General features: G+C 34.4%; 2 protein-coding genes across 6 annotated transcripts; both read left to right on the forward strand.

Annotated features, from left to right (window-relative positions):
• The first annotated feature begins 7,185 nt into the window (after positions 1 to 7,185).
• On the forward strand, positions 7,186 to 18,014 carry LOC129880835 (uncharacterized). 5 transcript variants are annotated; one of them, XM_055955059.1, is made up of 5 exons: positions 7,189 to 7,818; positions 8,683 to 8,724; positions 9,560 to 9,646; positions 10,244 to 11,692; positions 17,650 to 18,014. In XM_055955059.1, exons 4-5 carry the CDS (start codon positions 10,246 to 10,248, stop codon positions 17,682 to 17,684), a joined length of 1,482 nt encoding a protein of 493 aa, XP_055811034.1. In that variant the 5' UTR covers positions 7,189 to 7,818; positions 8,683 to 8,724; positions 9,560 to 9,646; positions 10,244 to 10,245; the 3' UTR covers positions 17,685 to 18,014. The 5 variants fall into 5 exon arrangements, 2 of the variants coding, with proteins under 2 accessions (XP_055811035.1, XP_055811034.1); XM_055955060.1 differs by lacking the exon at positions 8,683 to 8,724 and having other exon boundaries at positions 7,186 to 7,818; XR_008765501.1 differs by lacking the exons at positions 10,244 to 11,692; positions 17,650 to 18,014 and having other exon boundaries at positions 7,257 to 7,818; positions 9,560 to 9,924.
• A 3,193-nt stretch (positions 18,015 to 21,207) lies between these two features.
• On the forward strand, positions 21,208 to 22,154 carry LOC129877664 (ethylene-responsive transcription factor 1-like). The gene has a single exon (XM_055953192.1). It carries the CDS (start codon positions 21,357 to 21,359, stop codon positions 22,032 to 22,034), a length of 678 nt encoding a protein of 225 aa, XP_055809167.1. The 5' UTR covers positions 21,208 to 21,356; the 3' UTR covers positions 22,035 to 22,154.
• The last annotated feature ends 230 nt before the right edge of the window (positions 22,155 to 22,384 follow it).

A 22,384-nucleotide genomic window follows, 5' to 3' on the forward strand; every position in this document is an offset into this window, starting at 1 on the left:
TATGAGATTAGCGTAACTTAATTTTTTTTAGTTGAATAATCTCGTGACTCTTATAGCTATTTACAAATTGAATTTAAAAAGGGATATTTTCAAATATCTTAAATGTAAAAATGAATATGTCTATGTGTAAAAGTAAAAATCTCTTTATTAATTCATTATCAATTTTACCATGTATAAATTTACTTTATTGAATTTCTATTTAAGATATATAATATGAGACTTACATATTGTGAAAAAAGTATCTGCAATATTTGAATTTGTAATAAGGTGATAACTTGTCGAAACAGTATACTGTAGTTTGACTAACCCTTTTCTTTCTATTGGATTGGGTTGATCCAAAAGTACATTAAGAATGAATAGAATCATCGGAGAGTTATCTTTGTCCAAGTGTGAATTGGCGACGACTGATTTTGAAGACGGCAATAACAACAACATACTCTGTAGGATTTCATAAGTGGGGTGTGGAGAGGGTAGAATGTACACAGACCTTATCACTACTTCATAGAGATAGATAGGTTGTTTCCGAAAGACCCTCGGCTCAAAAGACACATTCTCAGGTATAAGTAAAAATAAATAAGTAAATAAATACATAAGTAATATATATATATATATATATATATATATATATATATATATATATATATATATATAGGGAGAGATAGAGAGAGCATATTGAAAAAAAAACGATGCAAATTTTACAAGACAAGGACAATAACGATAAAAATGAAATATGGTAATCAAAACAAAATAAAATACCGCAACTCTAATGGTATGCCTAGACCTACGATTACCCTAAATCAACAAATGGCAAAATACCTTTCTTCCTCTACTAACCTTTTACCCTAATTCACGACTAATTTTAAAAATAAAACATAAATATATTTTCGCTATTTTATGTTCTTAGCAAAATCAAGATTAGTGATAAAATCAACCAAGTTTCCATTGTGGTTAACATTTGCATAGTCTCGATGGATCCATAGTGAACGGCTACGTATAATCCAAAACACATATTGAATGAAGAATTGACTAAATCGATAAAATATTCAGAAGAAGAATAAAAGATATTTGGGGGGGATATAATTTAAAAACCAGCCGCAAAGTATTGCTTTCTGTAGAAATATCAACTGCAATTATTCTGTTAATTAATTAGTAGAATTCAAACTTGATCAATTTATTAATAAATAATATCAGACTTTTTCATAAATGCAGATTTCGCAATGGACCATTACTCATGTCCCATCATTCTAGGAGGAAAAGAGAGGAGTTAATAATAATAAATTAGTTATACAAGCAAAGTCTGATTTTGTCACAAAATTGAGCCCATTTTTACTTTATTCTTCATTGGATAATCAATAGTTAGATTGAATTCACATTATATAAGATTATAAAATTAAAAAAAGTTTTTAGTCAAAATTTTTCTTCATACTCAGTATTATATTTGAACTGAAACTGTTAATTAAAGGTGGAATCATGCAAATCCACAAGTAAACTTTTTGTGGAATTTTGAGAATAGTATTTTTGATATATACACACTATATTAATGGGACTTTGGATACACACACATCCACATATATACACACTCATTAATGGGATATAAATAGTTTAGAAAATATACTTTTTAGTGTGAATTCGGACATAGAATTTATTAATAAGAATCTTCGGTTTTTCATGAGCTTGGTGAAACATGTTAGTAGTCAATATAATTAATAATTTAAAATATTTTTAAAAAAACTATAGTCGAAAATATTTTTAAAAACTATAGTCGAAATTTTTTAAATAGTAATACCTTAACATAAGATGGAAGGAAATGAGTGAATAGTGAATACCGTAAACATTAAAATTATATTGAATTTAAATTCGTAAATTAATTTGGACTATATTAAATTCAAGAAAATAATTCAAACGATGTGGCAAACCAAGTCAAATTAAATGAGCCACTAAAATTACACCACGTGTCAAAGTTATATAGCAATTCAAGTCAAATTAAATGAGCCATTAGAATCATGACATGTGCCAAAATTATGTGGCAATTCAAGTCTAATTAAATAAGCCACTAAAATCATGCTACATGTCAAAGTTATGTGGTAATCTAAGTCAAATTAAATGAGCCACTAGAATAATGCCACGTGTATATGTGACATGTTCTGACCAATCAAATTAAAGCTCTTCACCAAAGAAATCTGATTGGTCAGTTCAAACCAACCAATCAAATCACACCCTCTACCATTTCCTACAACTATAAATAGGGGTCCTCATTATTCTCAGAGGGGGAGTTTTCAAGAACAAAAAGCAAGAAGAGAGCTCGTGGATCAAAGGCCACAAATTTTTCTACAGAGCTATAAAGTTCAAGTAATCAAATTCAAGCTTAAGTTCAAGATCAAGTTACTTGTTCATATTTATTATTCGTCATAACCATACAAGTGTTCGTGACGAATAATTCAAATCCAAACTTGAAGACGAAGATTCAAGATCAATCTATTCAAGCCCTTGACTCTAAATCAAATTCAAGTTCAACATATTCCATATTATTTGAAAAATCAGAAGATTATCATAGAGATTGTAACACGCACTACATTTTGAAATCAAATATTATTCTTTGTTACTTCAATTTTCCGGTCTTGATTATTTATTTTTCTTGGCTCAAAAGTTTGTTGTTTACAAATACAACCTTTTACAATTTGTATAAAAGAAAATAACTCTAAAAATATTATCTCATGTATATTTTTTATTAAATCTTTTTATGTTTTAAAAAGACATAAATTAAAAAAAAAATTGTAATCGGTTTCAAAACCCTATTAAAAGTTGTGGTACACTAATAAATATCTCTTCATCGATCCTTAATTAATAAAAAAAAAACTCAAATTCAAACTCACAATCGAAGATGCTTTAAGTATTAAATAATTTAACAACAAATCATGATTTACTAGATTAAATTCAAGTTAATCGAATATCAAATACCAAGCGAAAGAAAAATGTTCACGAGGGGATAGTTGAAAGGAATTGGTAGGCATCAAACTCAAGAAAATTAGTCAAAAGTCAAAATGTAAGACTCATAATAATTAAATAAATATAGATCATCGTCATCTTCAAAAGTTGAATGTTGAAAATGATTCTGCGCTGTCTGATGCAATGACTTTTCTTCTACTATATTTAATTTTTATTTTTTGGTAGTATTTTAATTACTTGCTTTGTCTGAAAACATTTTTTAAAAATTAGTTTTAAATGAACTGTACGTGCTTCTGTTTATTATACCTGACTTGAATATGCATTTTTTAAAATTATTATAAATAAATAATTATTAACGTATTTTCTACTTTCACCAAATCATTATTTTGGAATAAAATGGTGCTAAAAGAAGAATATTCTTGGGTCCACTCATAATTCATGCATAAAAAAAACGTATTCTATTGAGTTGATTCCATCTGCTTGACTTTGTTCACATGTACATTGTATCAAGGTGGCACAACTGTTCCTTCCTCAGAATATTAATAAATAAATAATAATAATAATTTAATTATTAATATATTATTAAATTAAGATTCTTCTATTTTCTAAGTATGTATCTAAATGTGCATAATTTATCATTAGTTAAATTTTTTGAAAGTTATTTTCTAGCTATGTTTTAATTTAGCAGTTGTCCGACATGATGATTGATGGTAATTGTAAATCATGACTATAATAAGAGTTGTGTGATATCGATATGATAACTTATGAATATGGTTAGTAGTAGAGATAGGTAATGGTTGTCATCGTACGATGAAAGTTAATCATGGAGGTTTTTGTTAGATGGCGGAGGTGATTGGTGGTGAAGATGGCTGGTTTATGTAATTGATGATACATAGAAGTATTGGTGATGACTAGTTGGAGGTGGTTAGTGGTGTTAGTATGTAGTTGTTCTATGCGCAATAATTTGATTTTCAAAAGCTTAGGTAATTTTTTTTAAAAAAACATTGTAGTTCAATTAGTTGATTATCTAAATTTTCACGTTCTCAAATAATAATAACAAAAAATACGATGCAATTCCATTATTTATTGGTTGCATATAATTGACCATATGCTATTGTTAGGGGCGGACCCACGTGGTATCTATAAGATAAATTTTTTAATTTATGAGTATATATTTAACATTGAACCCCTTGAACATAAGCCAAGGGACTAGCTTAGTGGCAAAGGAGGTTCAATATTTTGTCTTATCTTGTCTCAGCTCGCGAGTTTAAATCCGAATAAACATATTTTTTTTTCCTGATTTTAGGTAATAAAATGTTGAACCCCCTTCATAAAATTCCTGGTTCCGCCACTGATTGTTGTTTATTAAATGTGTGGAATTCCAAAGGGAGACAATGTCAATATCATTAAGATTCAAGTTTGCTGAAATTACCAAAGGAATTTTTGAGCTAACTCCACTCCTTCACACCCATTCCCACATAGAAAAAACTCATATAGTTTGCCTTGCAAAATGACAAAAGAACCTTTTAGTAATTGGCAAGTAGTGTGGTTTATTTAACCATTAAAATTTTTAAATTAGATGATCACATACTTCTAACATGATACTAGAGTTTTTGAGATTGAATCTCACCGTTATTCATTATCAAAAAGATTTTTTACGAGTTTAAACCATGAAAAATAATTAGATGCGCTCGTGGGTGAGGGTGGGGGTGCGACGGGTGTTGAAAAAAATATAATTAAATAAAATTCTGAAAAGAAAAAATATAGAGAGGGCCGTGGCACGTAATCAGACGTTGGCCCTTAAAAAAAGATTTCTTATCGTGAAGAAGTCTCACATGGTGGTTAATGGAATGAATGATTTTCTTATATAATCTTGGATAATTCTTCCCTCATGATGAGCTAGTCTTTTTTTCTTGATAACTAATATGCAATATTTGTATTCGTCAAGTCACTATTGTTAATTAAGACCTAATATTCTTAATTATTTTTTGCTTGAGATAAACATCAACCAACTTCTTACTTAAGCATGATGTGATGTTTTGAAGATAAATAAAGTAATGACAATAGATAGTTGTCTAATTGTGTCATAAACTGTGTTTAACACGCATCCATTAACCTTATTGTTAATCAAGATATAGTTTAATAAGAAATATATAAAGACACCATTAGACTACATGCATTGATCATATGACATGTATAATACATAACATATTATTATTGCATGTGCGAACAAAGTCAACATAGTTAGATTTTACAAAAAAATAATAGAAGTTGTATATATAAAGTGTATATATATGTATATTTTTAATGTAGTGAGATTTTTCGAAGAAAGTTATATCCAAAACAGATTATATTATATCATGTATGTTGAGTATTTATGGGCCCAATTACTATCGATTTTGAACTAATGATTGAGCGAGATGAATATGAAAATAATACAGTGGGCCCAATGCTTCTTTTGCATGTCTATAGGTCAGTTTATTATCTTTGGAGACACATACAAACAAAAAAAGAAAAAATTACCCTTTTACACATATTCTAATGTCATATTTACTTGTATTTTTTATTATACCAAAAAATATCCAAAATCCCTATTTTTCCTTTAACTCTCTCTCCCTCACTGATACATCACTCTTCCTCCCTAAATCCTCACATAAATTCGCTCTTATTCATCAATTTTGAGATTTTGAATTTCTGAGTACATCTGTTACTCAATTTCAAGGTTTTAACTAAGGTATATTTAAGTTTTTCCTTATCTGAAATCTCACTTCATCCTCATTCAATCTGATTTATCCTAAAATTTGTATCGTTTGATTTCTACTGTAAATCTTTGAAAAATCTTCTAAAATTGGTATCCTTTGCTTTCTTCTGTAAATCTTTGTGTTTTTTTAACTCATATCTTCAATGATATATATGGAATCCGTTCATGGTCTCACACAGTTGAATAAAAATCAAGGAATTCTTGTTTTACCTGGTTCTGATTTATCTTGGGAAGGTTACGACGAGATTACATCCAAACATCGTAACGATCCAGCAGTGATGGATAAGCTACGTGAGAAATTGAAGTCGAAAGCTCCAGTTCAACATGCACCCAAAGAACTAGACAACAAGAATGAAGGGGTTACAACATTCCCTAATCTCCCAAAGGTATGGGTTCAATTAAGTTTTTTTAATACTGTTTTTATGAAGGTTTTTTTGATTCTGATACATATTGTTTATGTATCAGATTCTCATGTATCAAGCGTTAACGTTTCTGATATATAGTATTTTTTTAAAATGTCATTTTATCTAGAGATTTACTACTTCTGATACATCGTGTTTAAGTATCAGTTTCTATTGTATCAAATTTTAATGATTCTGATACATCTACATTTATGAATCAGATTATAATTTATGAAGCCTTACTGCTTCTGATACATCTTCTGTATGTATCAGATTCTCATGTATCAAATATTTTAATGCGTCTGATATATCGTATTTATGTATCAAGTTCAAGTTGTATTTAATCATTTTTCATGTCAATGCACGGAATGAAGTACGTCATCAAGAAGATCCCGTCCCACCCCTTGAAGGAATTGATTAATCAACAACCTGCAGGAAATAAACTTCACATATATGTATTAGAACTTATGTATCAACTGTAGAACTGATGTATCATAACTGATGTATCAGTATTTAATTAGCACATGTTATACCTAACTGATGAGTCAAGCCCGCAGGAAATAAATTTCACATATATGTATCAGAACGTATGTATCAACTACAGAATTGATGTATCAATATTTAATTAGCACAGGTTATACCTAACTGATGTATCAAAAAACTGCAGGAAATACACTTCAAACATATGTTTCACAACTGATGTATCAACTATAGATCTGATGTATCAGAATTGATGTATTAGTATTTAATTAGCACATTTTATACATAACTGATGTATCAAAAACCTGCAGGAAATAAACTTCACACATATGTCATCGACAACTATTTCATCACTTTTGTATTGTTCATAACTAACATCGGATTGCCAAATTCCAGAATATCTCAGTAGTATCGGAATATTCATATCGATTAATTGATGAAACTCGAAGTTTGGTTTGAATTGATGCTCTATTTTTTTCCTTGGAGACGATGCTCTATTTTTTAGCTTGAAACTTTATGTACATAACTGTTGCCTTTTTTAACCAATTAATCCCATTAATGTTACATTCCGTATTTTTGCATTTTGGATTATTCGTAAGCTAACGATTATAAATTCAAGGGCTTTTAATTTTGAATTTTTAAAAGGACATGATTTGTTGTAGATGCCAAGTTATATGAATAAATTATGTGTAGTAAAATACATCTCAAGAAGGACCCTTAAGCCGAATCAAAATAGAAGCCATCAAATATGTTTTTCTTAAAGTTACGTTTCGGGTAAGCTGACTTCGGGAGGCCATAACCTCTTTATAATTTGAGAATTTGGGAAAACTCTCAACATGAAAGTTGTAGATAATTGAAATATCTTTCCAACCATAGGTCGTGGGACGAAATGTGATATCGGAGTAATAAGATATAGACGTTTTAAATCTGACAGGCCAAACTAAATAGTGAATTCGGCCCAACCCAATTCTAATTCGGGTCAGGCCCAATACCCACAAAATTAAATCTGATTTTTTGTAACTATTCCTTCATACAAAGATCAACATAATTCTGGAAATTTCCAAAGAGAGAGAGAAAGGGAGTTCTTGAGAAAAATCCCAAATCCGACCAAAATTAAGTCCCGAAATCCGAAGCTCATGAAGAGAAAATTGTTGTACGTCGTGTTGGCTTCAATTTGAGCTAGAAATCAACCAATAAGGAGAAGATTTTATGTGGTGCTGCAAATTCAAGGTAATATTAAAGTCTCCTTTTCATTGTTAACAAGTTTAGTTAGAGTTTTAACGGATTAGAACGGAGAAAATAGTGTTATAAACTAGTTTGGTGATTTGTTGAGATTTATGGGTTAAAGGGTTGTTTTAGGTAGATTAAATGGATGAAATTAGGTTAGTGATGATGTATAATAATGGTTGATATTGTTTTGATGTTGTTGATGAGTTGTTGTTCTTGAATTTGGAGGAAAAAGGTGTATGAAGATTTTGAATGTTCAAACCCGTTTTTGGAATTGAGTAGCTGGTAGTAATTCTGGAATATCTCATTGTGTAGATCTTCGAATTTAGATATTAAACATGTTTTGGAAAGCTAATACACGTACCTACAACTCTTATGTTTATGTCTTAGTCTATATCTGCTGTTATGATGTCGAAAACTGAGCATGAATCTTAAGACAAATTCTGTCCAGATTCTGGATTGAAAATTCCTTCATGTATAGCTGTTCGTATTTTGATGATATCTCTTTGTAGAAAATGAATTTTGAGTTGATTTCTTTTGCATTGGAAACTTAAGACATAGATCTAAATGTTTCATGAAGGTTATAAAGTCCAGTTTTGCCGTTTTCATTTTCAAATTTTAGATACAACGTGAGGTACTTGACTTTCCGAATTTACTGCTTTGGTAACATGAATAATAAATCTTATTTTGTGTCAATATTTTGGATTGTTGATGTTGGTTGATGATTATATGGCTGGTTTAAAAGTGGGAAAAGTGAGTGGTATAGGGGAGGTGCTGTCCAATTTTTTTTAGAAATAACCTACTAACGATAGACTACGTTTTATTCTTGTCCATAGCTTAATCATAGTGCTTAACGTTTTAATATAGGTTGAGACAATATTGGACAACGTATACGTATAAACGCTAAAGGTATGTAAAGTTAACATTTTCTTCTTTTGGCATGATCCATATGAAACGAACGAATGACGTATGCTTAAATTCCAAAGAAACTCTTATTCGTAGATATACTCGGATGGCTACCGTTCTTGATTTTCAAAATTTATATTGTTATGTCTTGACTCATGTGTATAATTCCAGCCATCCTAGTTGGTATAACTCATGTTGTGGTATAATTCATATTTTAGTATAATCCATAATTAGTGTGATTTATAATGACTATTGTCTTGGTTTTCAAATGATGGTCTGTTTTGCTTATTCTATTAAGTCTCCGATAATGATTAAATTTCACAAGGTTGCTAATGATATCTTATTCGTGCATGCTGTTATGGTATTATTCACCGAGTCCTACGATAGGCCGGGTATGTTATCATGTATGAATTCCACTACATTATTCACCGAGTCCCTTACTAGAGGGCCGGGTACGTGATATGATAATATGATATTATAATGATATGACGATATGATTATGGCACCGAGTCCCATAATGGGCCGGGTACGGTATCAGTGTACACTACTCTATTCACCGAGTTCCTTGCTAGAGGGCCGGGTATGGTATATATATACATATGACGATATATTGATATAATTGTGATACCGAGTCCCATAACGGGCCAGGTACGATATATGATGATGATATGCATGTCTTTATTTTATAACACAGGTACAGTGATTTATTGATTATGACACTTGACTCCTGAATCTTTATTTCAGATGTGATCTCCTTTACGATATTTTATGCTTTATATACTCGGTACATATTTCGTACTGACCCCCTTCTTCGGGGGGCTGCGTTTCGTGCCCGCAGGTACAGATACTTATTTTGGAGAGCCGCCACCTTAGGATTCTACTCAACGGGTTGAAGTGCTCCATTGTCTCGGAGCCTAAACTTTTGGTACTAATCCTTATAATGTATATATTTGTGTATTTTGGGGGTACGGCGGGGCCCTGTCTCGTCATATGCTATTGTTAATCCTCTTAGAGGTCTGTAGACACATGAGTGGGTTGTATGTAGATATTGTCTGATGTACTAGTATGGCATATGTTTTTGGACATTTACATTCGGAGTGAAAGCCTTGTCGGCTTACGTATTATGTTATCTTATTTTTGACAATTAAGACTCCCCAAGAAATAGCTAATTTTGGTATATATATAAGTGACAGTTTGAGACAACGTGCTACCCATATAAATTCTATATCGTGTTTAATTGTCGATTGACAAAAGATAATATGTGTGTATACGAGTGTCCAATTCGGACACTAGTCACGGCCTACGGGGCTAGGTCGTGACAAAAGTGGTATCAGAGCAGTTCATCCTCGGAATGTCTACAGACCGTGTCTAGTAGAGTCTTGTTTATCGGTGTGTTGTGCACCACATCTATAAACAGGAGGCTACAGGATATTTAGGATGTTATCATTTCTTTTACTTTAAATCGTGCGATAGAGCTATATTATCAGGATAATTTCTCCCTAACATACTATTATATTTACAGCGATGCCTCCAAGAAAAGCGACAGCTGCCCAAAAGGGAAAGTCAGTAGTAGGAGAGACTAGTCGGACCCCGAGGATTACTAGGGCCCGTGCCCAGTCTATGCCTGAGGTTGTGCTCCAGTCGGCGAGCTCTACTACACCGCCATATGAGGAGAGAGAAGCAGCAACTGACACTATGGATCGGGGGGTTGCTTCACCGCCAGCTCCAAAGGCTCCAGTACCTGAGCCTCCAGCTCTTCAGCCAGGGGCAGAGGACAGGGCTATGAGAGATGCAGTTCAGTTGCTGACCAGAATAGCGACAGGGCAGGCTCGCAGGCATGGGTTAGGGGTTGACTATGCTGATAGACATGATAGTTTAAGGGCTCGTGATTTCTTGACTTGTAATCCTCCAGAGTTCTATGGGTCAAGGCCCGGGGATGACCCGCAGGAGTTTATCCGACAGGTGCAGCGTACGTTGAGAATAATTAAGGCTTCTGAGACAGAGTCTGTTGAGTTAGCTTCCTATCGGCTGCGTGATGTAGCTGTTAATTGGTATGAGTCATGGGAGTTATCTAGGGGCGAGGGTGCTCCTCCAGCGGTGTGGGGTGAATTTGTGGAGGCCTTCCTTGGCCACTTTCTACCTCCAGAGATGAGACGAGCCAGAGTAGACAGGTTTTTACAATTGAGGCAGAATGGCAGGAGCATCAGAGATTATAGCCTTGAGTTTGACTCGTTGGCGAGACATGCACCAGCTATTGTAGCTGACATGGCTGATAGAGTGCATCGGTATGTGATGGGGCTGGATCGTTATTTGATTGATAGCTGTATGGCAATGGCTTCTCAGCCAGGTATAGACATTGCTCGGGTACAGGCATATGCACAAGGGGTAGAAGATCGGCACAGAGGGCGTCAGCCCGATAGAGATCATGATAGAGGCCAGCGTAAAAGAGCTAGATCGGCTAGTTATTCTGGGGAATTTCAAGGCGGGCAGCCTCAGCAGTACAGTAGATATCCTTCTCAGCCAGCCCGGAGTGCACCCCCACAATTCAAAGGTAGTAGATTCGATAGCACAGGGTATTCAGGATCCGGTCAAAGCTCCAGGGTTTCAAGTTCACAGATAAACAGGGGTTCGCGTCAATCGAGACCACCTTTGCCTCGGTGTCCTCGTTGTGGTAGGTCACATTTTGGAGAATGTCATTTTTCTACAGGTGCATGCTTTACTTGCGGCCGTCAAGGCCATATTATGAGGGAGTGTCCATTTAGGGGTAATTTAAGTGGTGCAGCTCAGCCTACTGGGTCAGTTGTTGGCTCATCTTCTTCTGTAGCTATGCGCCCTGTGGGGCAGGGTATTCAGATAACAGCAGGCCGTGGTAGAGGCCGTGGTGGATCTTTCAGTTCTAGCGGTCCTTCGAACCGCATATATGCCTTGGCTAGTAGACAGGACCAGGAGGCGTCGCCAAATGTAGTTACAGGTATATTATCGATTTTCTCGCAGGATGTATATGCATTGATAGATCCAGGTTCCACCTTATCATATATATCTCCCTTTGTTGCTAGTAGAATCGGAATAAAATCTGAATCAATAGAACCATTTGAGGTAGCTACACCGGTAGGAGATTCTGTTATAGCCAACAAAGTATATAGAGATTGTTCGGTGATTATATATAGTCGACACACCAAGGCAGATTTGGTAGAGTTAGCTATGACAGAATTTGATGTTATTATGGGCATGGATTGGCTAGCTTCTTGTTATGCTAATGTTGATTGTAGAGAAAAAGTAGTTCAATTCCAATTCCCAGGAGAACCAGTCATAGAATGGATGGGCAATACAGCATCACCGAGGGGTAAGTTTATTTCATACCTCAAGGCAAGGAAAATGGTTAGAAAGGGTTATATTTATCATCTGGTTCGTATCCATAACTTGGAAGCAGAGGAATCGACTCTTCAGTCAGTTCCGGTAGTTAACGAATTTACAGATGTATTCCCAGATGAACTTCCAGGTCTTCCTCCTGAGCGGAAGATAGATTTCAATATAGATATATTGCCAGATACCCAGCCTATATCTATTCCTCCCTACAGAATGGCACCCGCAGAACTGAAGGAGTTGAAGGAGCAACTGCGAGACCTATTAGAAAAAGGCTTCATTAGGCCCAGTATATCACCTTGGGGAGCACCGGTATTATTCGTGAGAAAGAAAGATGGGTCACTACGAATGTGTATTGATTATAGGCAGTTGAACAAGGTGACAATAAAGAATAGATATCCTCTCCCCAGGATTGATGATTTATTTGACCAATTGCAAGGTGCTAAGTGTTTTTCAAAAATAGACTTGCGGTCAGGCTATCACCAGGTACGGGTAAAGGAGGCAGATATTCCAAAGACTGCGTTTAGGACCCGATACGGGCATTATGAGTTTCGGGTGATGTCTTTTGGGCTGACCAATGCCCCAGCAGTGTTTATGGATCTTATGAACCGAGTGTTCAAGCCATTCCTAGACCTGTTTGTGATTGTATTTATTGATGATATTCTGGTCTACTCACGATCGGAAGGGGAGCACGTAGATCATTTGAGGAAGGTACTTGGGGTGCTCCAACACCAGAAGTTGTATGCTAAATTTTCTAAATGTGAATTCTGGTTGACTTCAGTAGCATTCTTGGGGCACATTATTGGAGCTGATGGTATTCGAGTAGATACACAGAAAATCGAGGCCGTAAAGACTTGGCCTATACCTACGACACCTACTGAGGTACGTAGTTTTCTTGGGCTAGCAGGATATTACAGGAGATTCGTTGAGAAATTTGCTTCAATTTCAGCACCTTTAACAAGGCTAACTCAAAAGGCCGTTAAGTTCCAGTGGACCGATGCCTGTGAACAAAGCTTTCAGTTGCTGAAAGACAAGTTGACTACGGCCCCAGTTCTAACCCTTCCTGAAGGACCAGATGGCTATGTTATTTATTGTGATGCTTCTGGTGTTGGGTTAGGATGTGTATTGATGCAACATGGTAGAGTCATAGCTTATGCCTCCCGACAGTTAAGGAAGCACGAAAGAAATTATCCAACTCATGATCTGGAATTAGCAGCAGTAATTCATGCTTTGAAACTATGGAGGCATTATTTATATGGTGTACATATTGATATCTATACGGACCACAAAAGTCTCCAATATATCTTTAAGCAGAAGGACCTGAATTTGCGACAGAGAAGGTGGCTAGAGTTGCTGAAAGATTATGATGTTAATATTCTATACCACCCAGGGAAAGCAAATGTTGTAGCAGATGCACTTAGCCGTAAATCCATGGGTAGCCTGGCAGATGTACAACCAGAACGAGAAAAGATAATCCGTGATATTTGCCAGTTAGCTAACCTTGGAGTCCGTTTGGCTGATTCTAGTGATGGTAGAGTTTTTATTCGAGGAGTTGCTGAATCCTCTATCATAGAAGCGGTAAAGCAACGCCAGTATGAAGACCCTATTCTGGCACAGTACCGAGATGAAACCCTTCAAAAGGAAAGGACCCCATTCGAGGTCACACCTGATGGAGTGCTAAGATATAGAGGCAGATTATGCGTACCTGAGATTATAGGGCTACGACAACAGGTTTTGGGAGAGGCACACTATGCCCGGTATTCTGTGCATCCAGGGTCGACAAAGATGTATCATGATCTTAGATGTTTATACTGGTGGAATGGAATGAAGAAGGATATAGCAAAGTTTGTAGCCCAGTGCCCAAACTGCCAATAAGTTAAAATTGAGCATCAGAAGCCTGGCGGACTATTACAAGAGATAGAAATCCCGACTTGGAAGTGGGAAGCAATTAATATGGATTTTATTACAGGCTTACCTCGCACTCCACGGAAGTATGATTCCATATGGGTGATTGTAGATAGGCTGACAAAATCAGCCCACTTTCTTCCGGTTAGAACTACATATTCAGCGGAGGACTATGCAAGGTTATATATCAAAGAGATAGTAAGACTTCATGGGATTCCCATATCTATTATCTCAGACAGAGGGGCTCAGTTTACAGCTAGCTTCTGGAGATCATTTCAGAAGGGATTGGGAACACAAATAAATCTTAGTACAGCATTTCACCCTCAGACTGATGGGCAGGCTGAACGCACTATTCAGACGCTAGAAGATATGTTACGGGCCTGTATTATTGACTTTAGAGGTAGTTGGGATGACCATCTGCCACTTATTGAGTTTGCCTATAATAACAGCTACCATTCTAGCATTCAGATGGCACCGTATGAGGCTTTATATGGCAGGAAGTGTAGGTCACCTATTGGCTGGTTTGATGTTGGTGAGGCTAAGTTAATCGGACCCGATATGATTCAACAAGCTGTTGATAAAGTGAAGCTTATTCGGGAAAGGTTATTAGCAGCCCAGAGTCGACAGAAATCATATGCAGACAATCGACGTCGACCCTTAGAGTTTCAGGTTAGTGATTGGGTGTTTTTGAAGGTGTCACCCATGAAGGGGGTAATGAGATTCGGTAAGAAAGGAAAGCTTAGCCCGCGCTACATTGGCCCTTATCAGGTTACTCGTAGAATAGGCAAGGTTGCATATGAGTTGGACCTACCATCTGATTTGGAAGCAGTGCACCCTGTTTTTCACGTGTCGATGCTTCGCAAATGCATTGGTGATCCTTCTAAAGTATTCCCCATGGATGATATCCAGGTGACGGAGGAGCTTTCTTACGAGGAAAACCCTATAGCTATACTTGATCGCCAAGTCAGAAGGTTACGTACTAAGGATGTGGCTTCCGTCAAAGTATTGTGGCAAAATAACAATAGAGAAGAGATGACCTGGGAAGCCGAGGAAGAGATGAAGGATAAGTATCCTCACTTGTTTTCTACGCCTATAGGTAATCTAAACCTCTTGATTAATTATATTGATTGACATATGAAACTATTTGTTGTTGCAAAAAAAAAAAAAAGACTATTCCCCCAAATTTCTTATAAGACTTTATGAGGCGGGTTTAACATTCGAGGACGAATGTTCTAAAGGGGGGAAGAATGTTACATTCCGTATTTTTGCATTTTGGATTATTCGTAAGCTAACGATTATAAATTCAAGGGCTTTTAATTTTGAATTTTTAAAAGGACATGATTTGTTGTAGATGCCAAGTTATATGAATAAATTATGTGTAGTAAAATACATCTCAAGAAGGACCCTTAAGCCGAATCAAAATAGAAGCCATCAAATATGTTTTTCTTAAAGTTACGTTTCGGGTAAGCTGACTTCGGGAGGCCATAACCTCTTTATAATTTGAGAATTTGGGAAAACTCTCAACATGAAAGTTGTAGATAATTGAAATATCTTTCCAACCATAGGTCGTGGGACGAAATGTGATATCGGAGTAATAAGATATAGACGTTTTAAATCTGACAGGCCAAACTAAATAGTGAATTCGGCCCAACCCAATTCTAATTCGGGTCAGGCCCAATACCCACAAAATTAAATCTGATTTTTTGTAACTATTCCTTCATACAAAGATCAACATAATTCTGGAAATTTCCAAAGAGAGAGAGAAAGGGAGTTCTTGAGAAAAATCCCAAATCCGACCAAAATTAAGTCCCGAAATCCGAAGCTCATGAAGAGAAAATTGTTGTACGTCGTGTTGGCTTCAATTTGAGCTAGAAATCAACCAATAAGGAGAAGATTTTATGTGGTGCTGCAAATTCAAGGTAATATTAAAGTCTCCTTTTCATTGTTAACAAGTTTACTTAGAGTTTTAACGGATTAGAACGGAGAAAATAGTGTTATAAACTAGTTTGGTGATTTGTTGAGATTTATGGGTTAAAGGGTTGTTTTAGGTAGATTAAATGGATGAAATTAGGTTAGTGATGATGTATAATAATGGTTGATATTGTTTTGATGTTGTTGATGAGTTGTTGTTCTTGAATTTGGAGGAAAAAGGTGTATGAAGATTTTGAATGTTCAAACCCGTTTTTGGAATTGAGTAGCTGGTAGTAATTCTGGAATATCTCATTGTGTAGATCTTCGAATTTAGATATTAAACATGTTTTGGAAAGCTAATACACGTACCTACAACTCTTATGTTTATGTCTTAGTCTATATCTGCTGTTATGATGTCGAAAACTGAGCATGAATCTTAAGACAAATTCTGTCCAGATTCTGGATTGAAAATTCCTTCATGTATAGCTGTTCGTATTTTGATGATATCTCTTTGTAGAAAATGAATTTTGAGTTGATTTCTTTTGCATTGGAAACTTAAGACATAGATCTAAATGTTTCATGAAGGTTATAAAGTCCAGTTTTGCCGTTTTCATTTTCAAATTTTAGATACAACGTGAGGTACTTGACTTTCCGAATTTACTGCTTTGGTAACATGAATAATAAATCTTATTTTGTGTCAATATTTTGGATTGTTGATGTTGGTTGATGATTATATGGCTGGTTTAAAAGTGGGAAAAGTGAGTGGTATAGGGGAGGTGCTGTCCAATTTTTTTTAGAAATAACCTACTAACGATAGACTACGTTTTATTCTTGTCCATAGCTTAATCATAGTGCTTAACGTTTTAATATAGGTTGAGACAATATTGGACAACGTATACGTATAAACGCTAAAGGTATGTAAAGTTAACATTTTCTTCTTTTGGCATGATCCATATGAAACGAACGAATGACGTATGCTTAAATTCCAAAGAAACTCTTATTCGTAGATATACTCGGATGGCTACCGTTCTTGATTTTCAAAATTTATATTGTTATGTCTTGACTCATGTGTATAATTCCAGCCATCCTAGTTGGTATAACTCATGTTGTGGTATAATTCATATTTTAGTATAATCCATAATTAGTGTGATTTATAATGACTATTGTCTTGGTTTTCAAATGATGGTCTGTTTTGCTTATTCTATTAAGTCTCCGATAATGATTAAATTTCACAAGGTTGCTAATGATATCTTATTCGTGCATGCTGTTATGGTATTATTCACCGAGTCCTACGATAGGCCGGGTATGTTATCATGTATGAATTCCACTACATTATTCACCGAGTCCCTTACTAGAGGGCCGGGTACGTGATATGATAATATGATATTATAATGATATGACGATATGATTATGGCACCGAGTCCCATAATGGGCCGGGTACGGTATCAGTGTACACTACTCTATTCACCGAGTTCCTTGCTAGAGGGCCGGGTATGGTATATATATACATATGACGATATATTGATATAATTGTGATACCGAGTCCCATAACGGGCCAGGTACGATATATGATGATGATATGCATGTCTTTATTTTATAACACAGGTACAGTGATTTATTGATTATGACACTTGACTCCTGAATCTTTATTTCAGATGTGATCTCCTTTACGATATTTTATGCTTTATATACTCGGTACATATTTCGTACTGACCCCCTTCTTCGGGGGGCTGCGTTTCGTGCCCGCAGGTACAGATACTTATTTTGGAGAGCCGCCACCTTAGGATTCTACTCAACGGGTTGAAGTGCTCCATTGTCTCGGAGCCTAAACTTTTGGTACTAATCCTTATAATGTATATATTTGTGTATTTTGGGGGTACGGCGGGGCCCTGTCTCGTCATATGCTATTGTTAATCCTCTTAGAGGTCTGTAGACACATGAGTGGGTTGTATGTAGATATTGTCTGATGTACTAGTATGGCATATGTTTTTGGACATTTACATTCGGAGTGAAAGCCTTGTCGGCTTACGTATTATGTTATCTTATTTTTGACAATTAAGACTCCCCAAGAAATAGCTAATTTTGGTATATATATAAGTGACAGTTTGAGACAACGTGCTACCCATATAAATTCTATATCGTGTTTAATTGTCGATTGACAAAAGATAATATGTGTGTATACGAGTGTCCAATTCGGACACTAGTCACGGCCTACGGGGCTAGGTCGTGACAATTAATTAGATCAGTAATTGATTTAAAGAGTCAATCATACCTTATCTCAATCTACTATCCATAAATAGCTGATGTGCATTAACTATTCTACAGCTAAAGTTGATGTATCAGATAAATAACTTATGTATCAGCAAAACTGAAAAAAGTCGAAATCGACTTTGGTTTGAATTGATGCTCTATTTTTTGGCTTGAATCTTCATGTACATAACTTTTGCTTTTTTAAACCAATTAATCCCATTAATTAGATCAGTATTTTATTTAAAGAACCAATCATACCTTATCTCAATCTACTATCCATAAATAGCTAATGTGCATTAACTATTCTACAGCTAAAGTTGATGTCTCAGATACATAACTTATGTATCAACAAAACTGGAAAAAAATTTTGAAATCGACTTTGATTTGAATTGATGCTCTGTTTTTTTCATTCGAGACGATGCTCTATTTTCTGGCTTGAATCTTCATGAACATAACCGTTGCTTTTTTTAACAAATTAATCTCATTAATTAGATCAGTAATTCATTTAAAGAACCAATCATACCTTATATTAAGATACTATTCATAAATAGCTGATATGCATTAACTATTCTACAGCTAAAGATGATATATTAAATACATAACTAATGTATCAGCAAAACTAAAAAATAAAATAAAATTGACTTTAGTTTGAATTGATGCTCTGTTTTTTGGCCTGAATCTTCATGTACACAACCGTTGCTTTTTTAACCAATTAATCTAATTAATTAGATCAGTAATTGATTTAAAGAACCAATCATACCTTATATTAAGATACTATCCATAAATAGATGATCTGCATTAACTATTATACAGTTAAAGTTGATGTATCAGATACATGACTAATGTATCAGCAAAACTGAAAAAAAGAGAAATCGGATAATTTTGGTACCATAAGGGATGTATAATAATTAGACTTTTCCATTATGGGATTTAGGTAAAGTTTACTAAAAAAAGTGAAGTATATGGGCTATGATGACCAGAATTATTCGAATGATATGAGTATAACGCATTTAATATTCTAATAAGCTCATAATTAGGTGATGCATCATATAGAACTTATAGTTCATGTTTTGTGATGTAGAACTTAGTTCAAGTGAAAGGTTGTTGTGGTTGCAAACATAGTTCATACTAATAGTTGAAAAGACTTTATCTTCACCTCAGAGGCAGAGAGATTGTTTCTGATAGATTTGAAGCTCAAAACATGCTATATACCATAAGATAAAAGTATTGACCTTATATACGTAGTGTAATTTTTCGACGAAGAAGGTTCAAATGAACCTCCTTCCACCCCTGGTCTACCCTTGAGACTGACTTAGCCAAACCACTAGTACTCCCCGTGTTTCATAATAAGTATCACGTACCTTAGTGAAACTACATTATCCCAAAATAAGTGTCACTTCAGAAATTCAAAATAAAAATTAATATGTTTTTTTTCAACTATACTCCATCTTTTTAATTGTGTTCAATTTAAAGAGACATTTATTAAATAATGATAGTTTAGTAAACTACACATTGTATTGATTGATTTCTTAATGAACATGATTTTTACTAAGATAAAACTTATTTTAATACGAAGAGAGTATATAATTTCTTAAACAATATCATTAGCATATAATAGTCTTAATTAACAGCCTATTAAACAAGTCTCATTCAAATATATTGCTAATATAAAAAATAGAGAAATTAAAGATTATTCGTTAATTAAAATGTCATCGACAAGATAGGGACCATATATACAACAACAACAACAACAACAACACAGTGAAATTCCACAACGTGGGATCTGGGGAGGGTAAAGTGTACGCAGATCTTACTCCTACCAAGGTAGGACGGCTGTTTTCGAGAGACCCTCGGCTCAAAAGAAGCATATAAAGAGGTCAAATAAGGCTAAGAAGTTCAAAGCGATATGAGAAAGCAAATAACGAATAACGCAAATAACGAAAGCGACATAGATAAAATAGAGTAATCAAAGTACAGAAAGTAATAAAAAGATAATAACAGAAGTCAGAGCACAAGATTATAGTGCACTAATGCGCCTACTAATACGGAGGAATAATAGAGACCATATATACTGTTCATAAATCACAATTAACAAATGATCATAGCAGAAGACAACTTAATTAGCTGTTTAATTTATGTCTAAGTTAATTATCTTGAAGTTAACCACTAGTCAAAGGTTAATAGATTTATTATAGAAATAAGTTTTAAAAACACACATAAACTATATATATAATTATCTTTAATCAACTCAAAGAAAGGTGTTTATTTATTTGAAATAATATTTGCAAATTGATATTTGATTCACATTTTGTTATTTGGTCCTCTACTATTTCAACTTCATCTTGAAAAAGCTAAATTGACGGATGAAATCAATACAATATTTGATTACTAATTTAAAAATTCATATAAGTAATATACATATAAATTATGATAAAATTTATATATATAAAATAGGTTATTATGTAAATAATTAAATTATATATAAAATAATACATAAATTCTTTTATAATAAAAATATATATTAATAATATTTGAATATCTCTAACCCGCTACTAATGGGGACTAGTACTTTAACAAACAAACAAACAAATATTTTGACAAATAAAATATGGCGTAATAGGTACTTGATCTTTCGAAATCAATTACGTCATTCTTTGCCCCTTGTTCAACTTCTGTCCTTGCCTTTTGGCCACGTGATAAAATATTGTAATAAAAAATTTATCCACTTGCCCACAAAGAAACTTCCAAGAAGCACCTTATCTCCATCATCCATAACTTTATATATTATCAATCGACAAATGATAAACACTCATTCATCTGTAACAAATTAAAAATTTAATTAAATTGCAAAATAAATATTATTAATTAACTTTAAAAAAATCAATATGATTAAATTATGATAGATAATTGAGATTCATCCGAGAGATTTTGAATTTAAATTTTATATATATAAAAAAAAATTATCCTTCTAAAATATTCAATATGAATATTGAAAATCGAGTGTGAAAAAAATAAATAAATGGCAACATCATAAGTCCTTCTTTTCAAGGTGCATGAATCTCATTTTTTCTCACTTCCCTATAAATAATTCCTCCTTCATTCTGTTTCTTCCAAAATAAATTATTCAAAAATACCCTTTTGCTCTAATCCAAATTGAACACCAAAATATCTCAAAAATCACAAGAAAAACTAAAATTCAAAGCAAAATGGATCAACCCATTTCTACTGAGTTACCACCGACGAACTTTCCGGGAGATTTCCCGGTGTATCGCCGGAATTCAAGCTTCAGTCGTCTATTCCCATGTTTGACTGAAACATGGGGCGATTTACCACTTAAAGTTGACGATTCCGAAGATATGGTAATTTACGGTCTATTAAAGGACGCTCTTAGCGTCGGATGGTCGCCGTTTAATTTCACCGCCGGCGAAGTAAAATCGGAGCCGAGAGAGGAAATTGAGTCGCCGACCGAATTTGTAGCTTCTCCGGCGGCTCCGCCAACGAAGGGAAGGCATTATAGAGGCGTTAGACAGCGGCCTTGGGGGAAATTCGCGGCGGAGATTAGAGATCCGGCGAAGAAAGGAGCTAGAGTTTGGCTTGGAACATACGAAACAGCTGAAGAAGCTGCAATTGCTTATGATAAAGCGGCTTATAGAATGAGAGGTTCAAAGGCACATTTGAATTTCCCGCACCGGATTGGTTTGAACGAACCGGAACCGGTTCGAGTTACGGTGAAAAGACGAGCATCGCCTGAACCGGCTATCTCGTCGGAAAACGGTTCACTGAAACGGAGAAGAAAAGCCATTGTTGCAGCTGAGAAATGTGATGTAAAAGTTGGATGCCAAATTGAACAATTGACAGGTGGCAATCAACTATTGGTCAGTTAAATAACCTTTGGGCATGATTTTCCGATGTTACCATTTTGTGCACCAAAACTCGAAGAAATGATTTTGTTTCTCCAACATTGTACAGTTATCACTATATTAGCAATGAAATTTTATTCACTATATTAGTAGTATTCTAAATTATTTTTGTGATATTAATTAACTGAACTTTAGTAATTATAACACATAAATAATTAAGTTTTACCTACTATTAACAGCATAGTTTTTAAAGTTACAAAAGATCAACTTTTGAGGTCACATTAAGGTAACAAGCAAATTAAGGAAAAGTTTAGTTTTTTTAATGTAACAAATACTCTAATTTTGCGACTCATTGATATTATGATAAGATTTAA

Source organism: Solanum dulcamara, chromosome 2 (genome assembly GCF_947179165.1).
Source record: "Solanum dulcamara chromosome 2, daSolDulc1.2, whole genome shotgun sequence".
Classification (NCBI taxonomy): Eukaryota; Viridiplantae; Streptophyta; class Magnoliopsida; order Solanales; family Solanaceae; genus Solanum; species Solanum dulcamara.

Excerpts from the sequence above, each read along its gene's own strand:
- LOC129880835 (XM_055955060.1), top strand. The coding sequence starts at position 10,246 with ATGCCTCCAAGAAAAGCGACAGCTGCCCAAAAGGGAAAGTCAGTAGTA. Across the intron at positions 11,693-17,649 it reads GTCGCCAAATGTAGTTACAG|GTACAGATACTTATTTTGGA; the intron begins GTATATTATCGA and ends TCGTGCCCGCAG.
- LOC129877664 (XM_055953192.1), top strand. The coding sequence starts at position 21,357 with ATGGATCAACCCATTTCTACTGAGTTACCACCGACGAACTTTCCGGGA.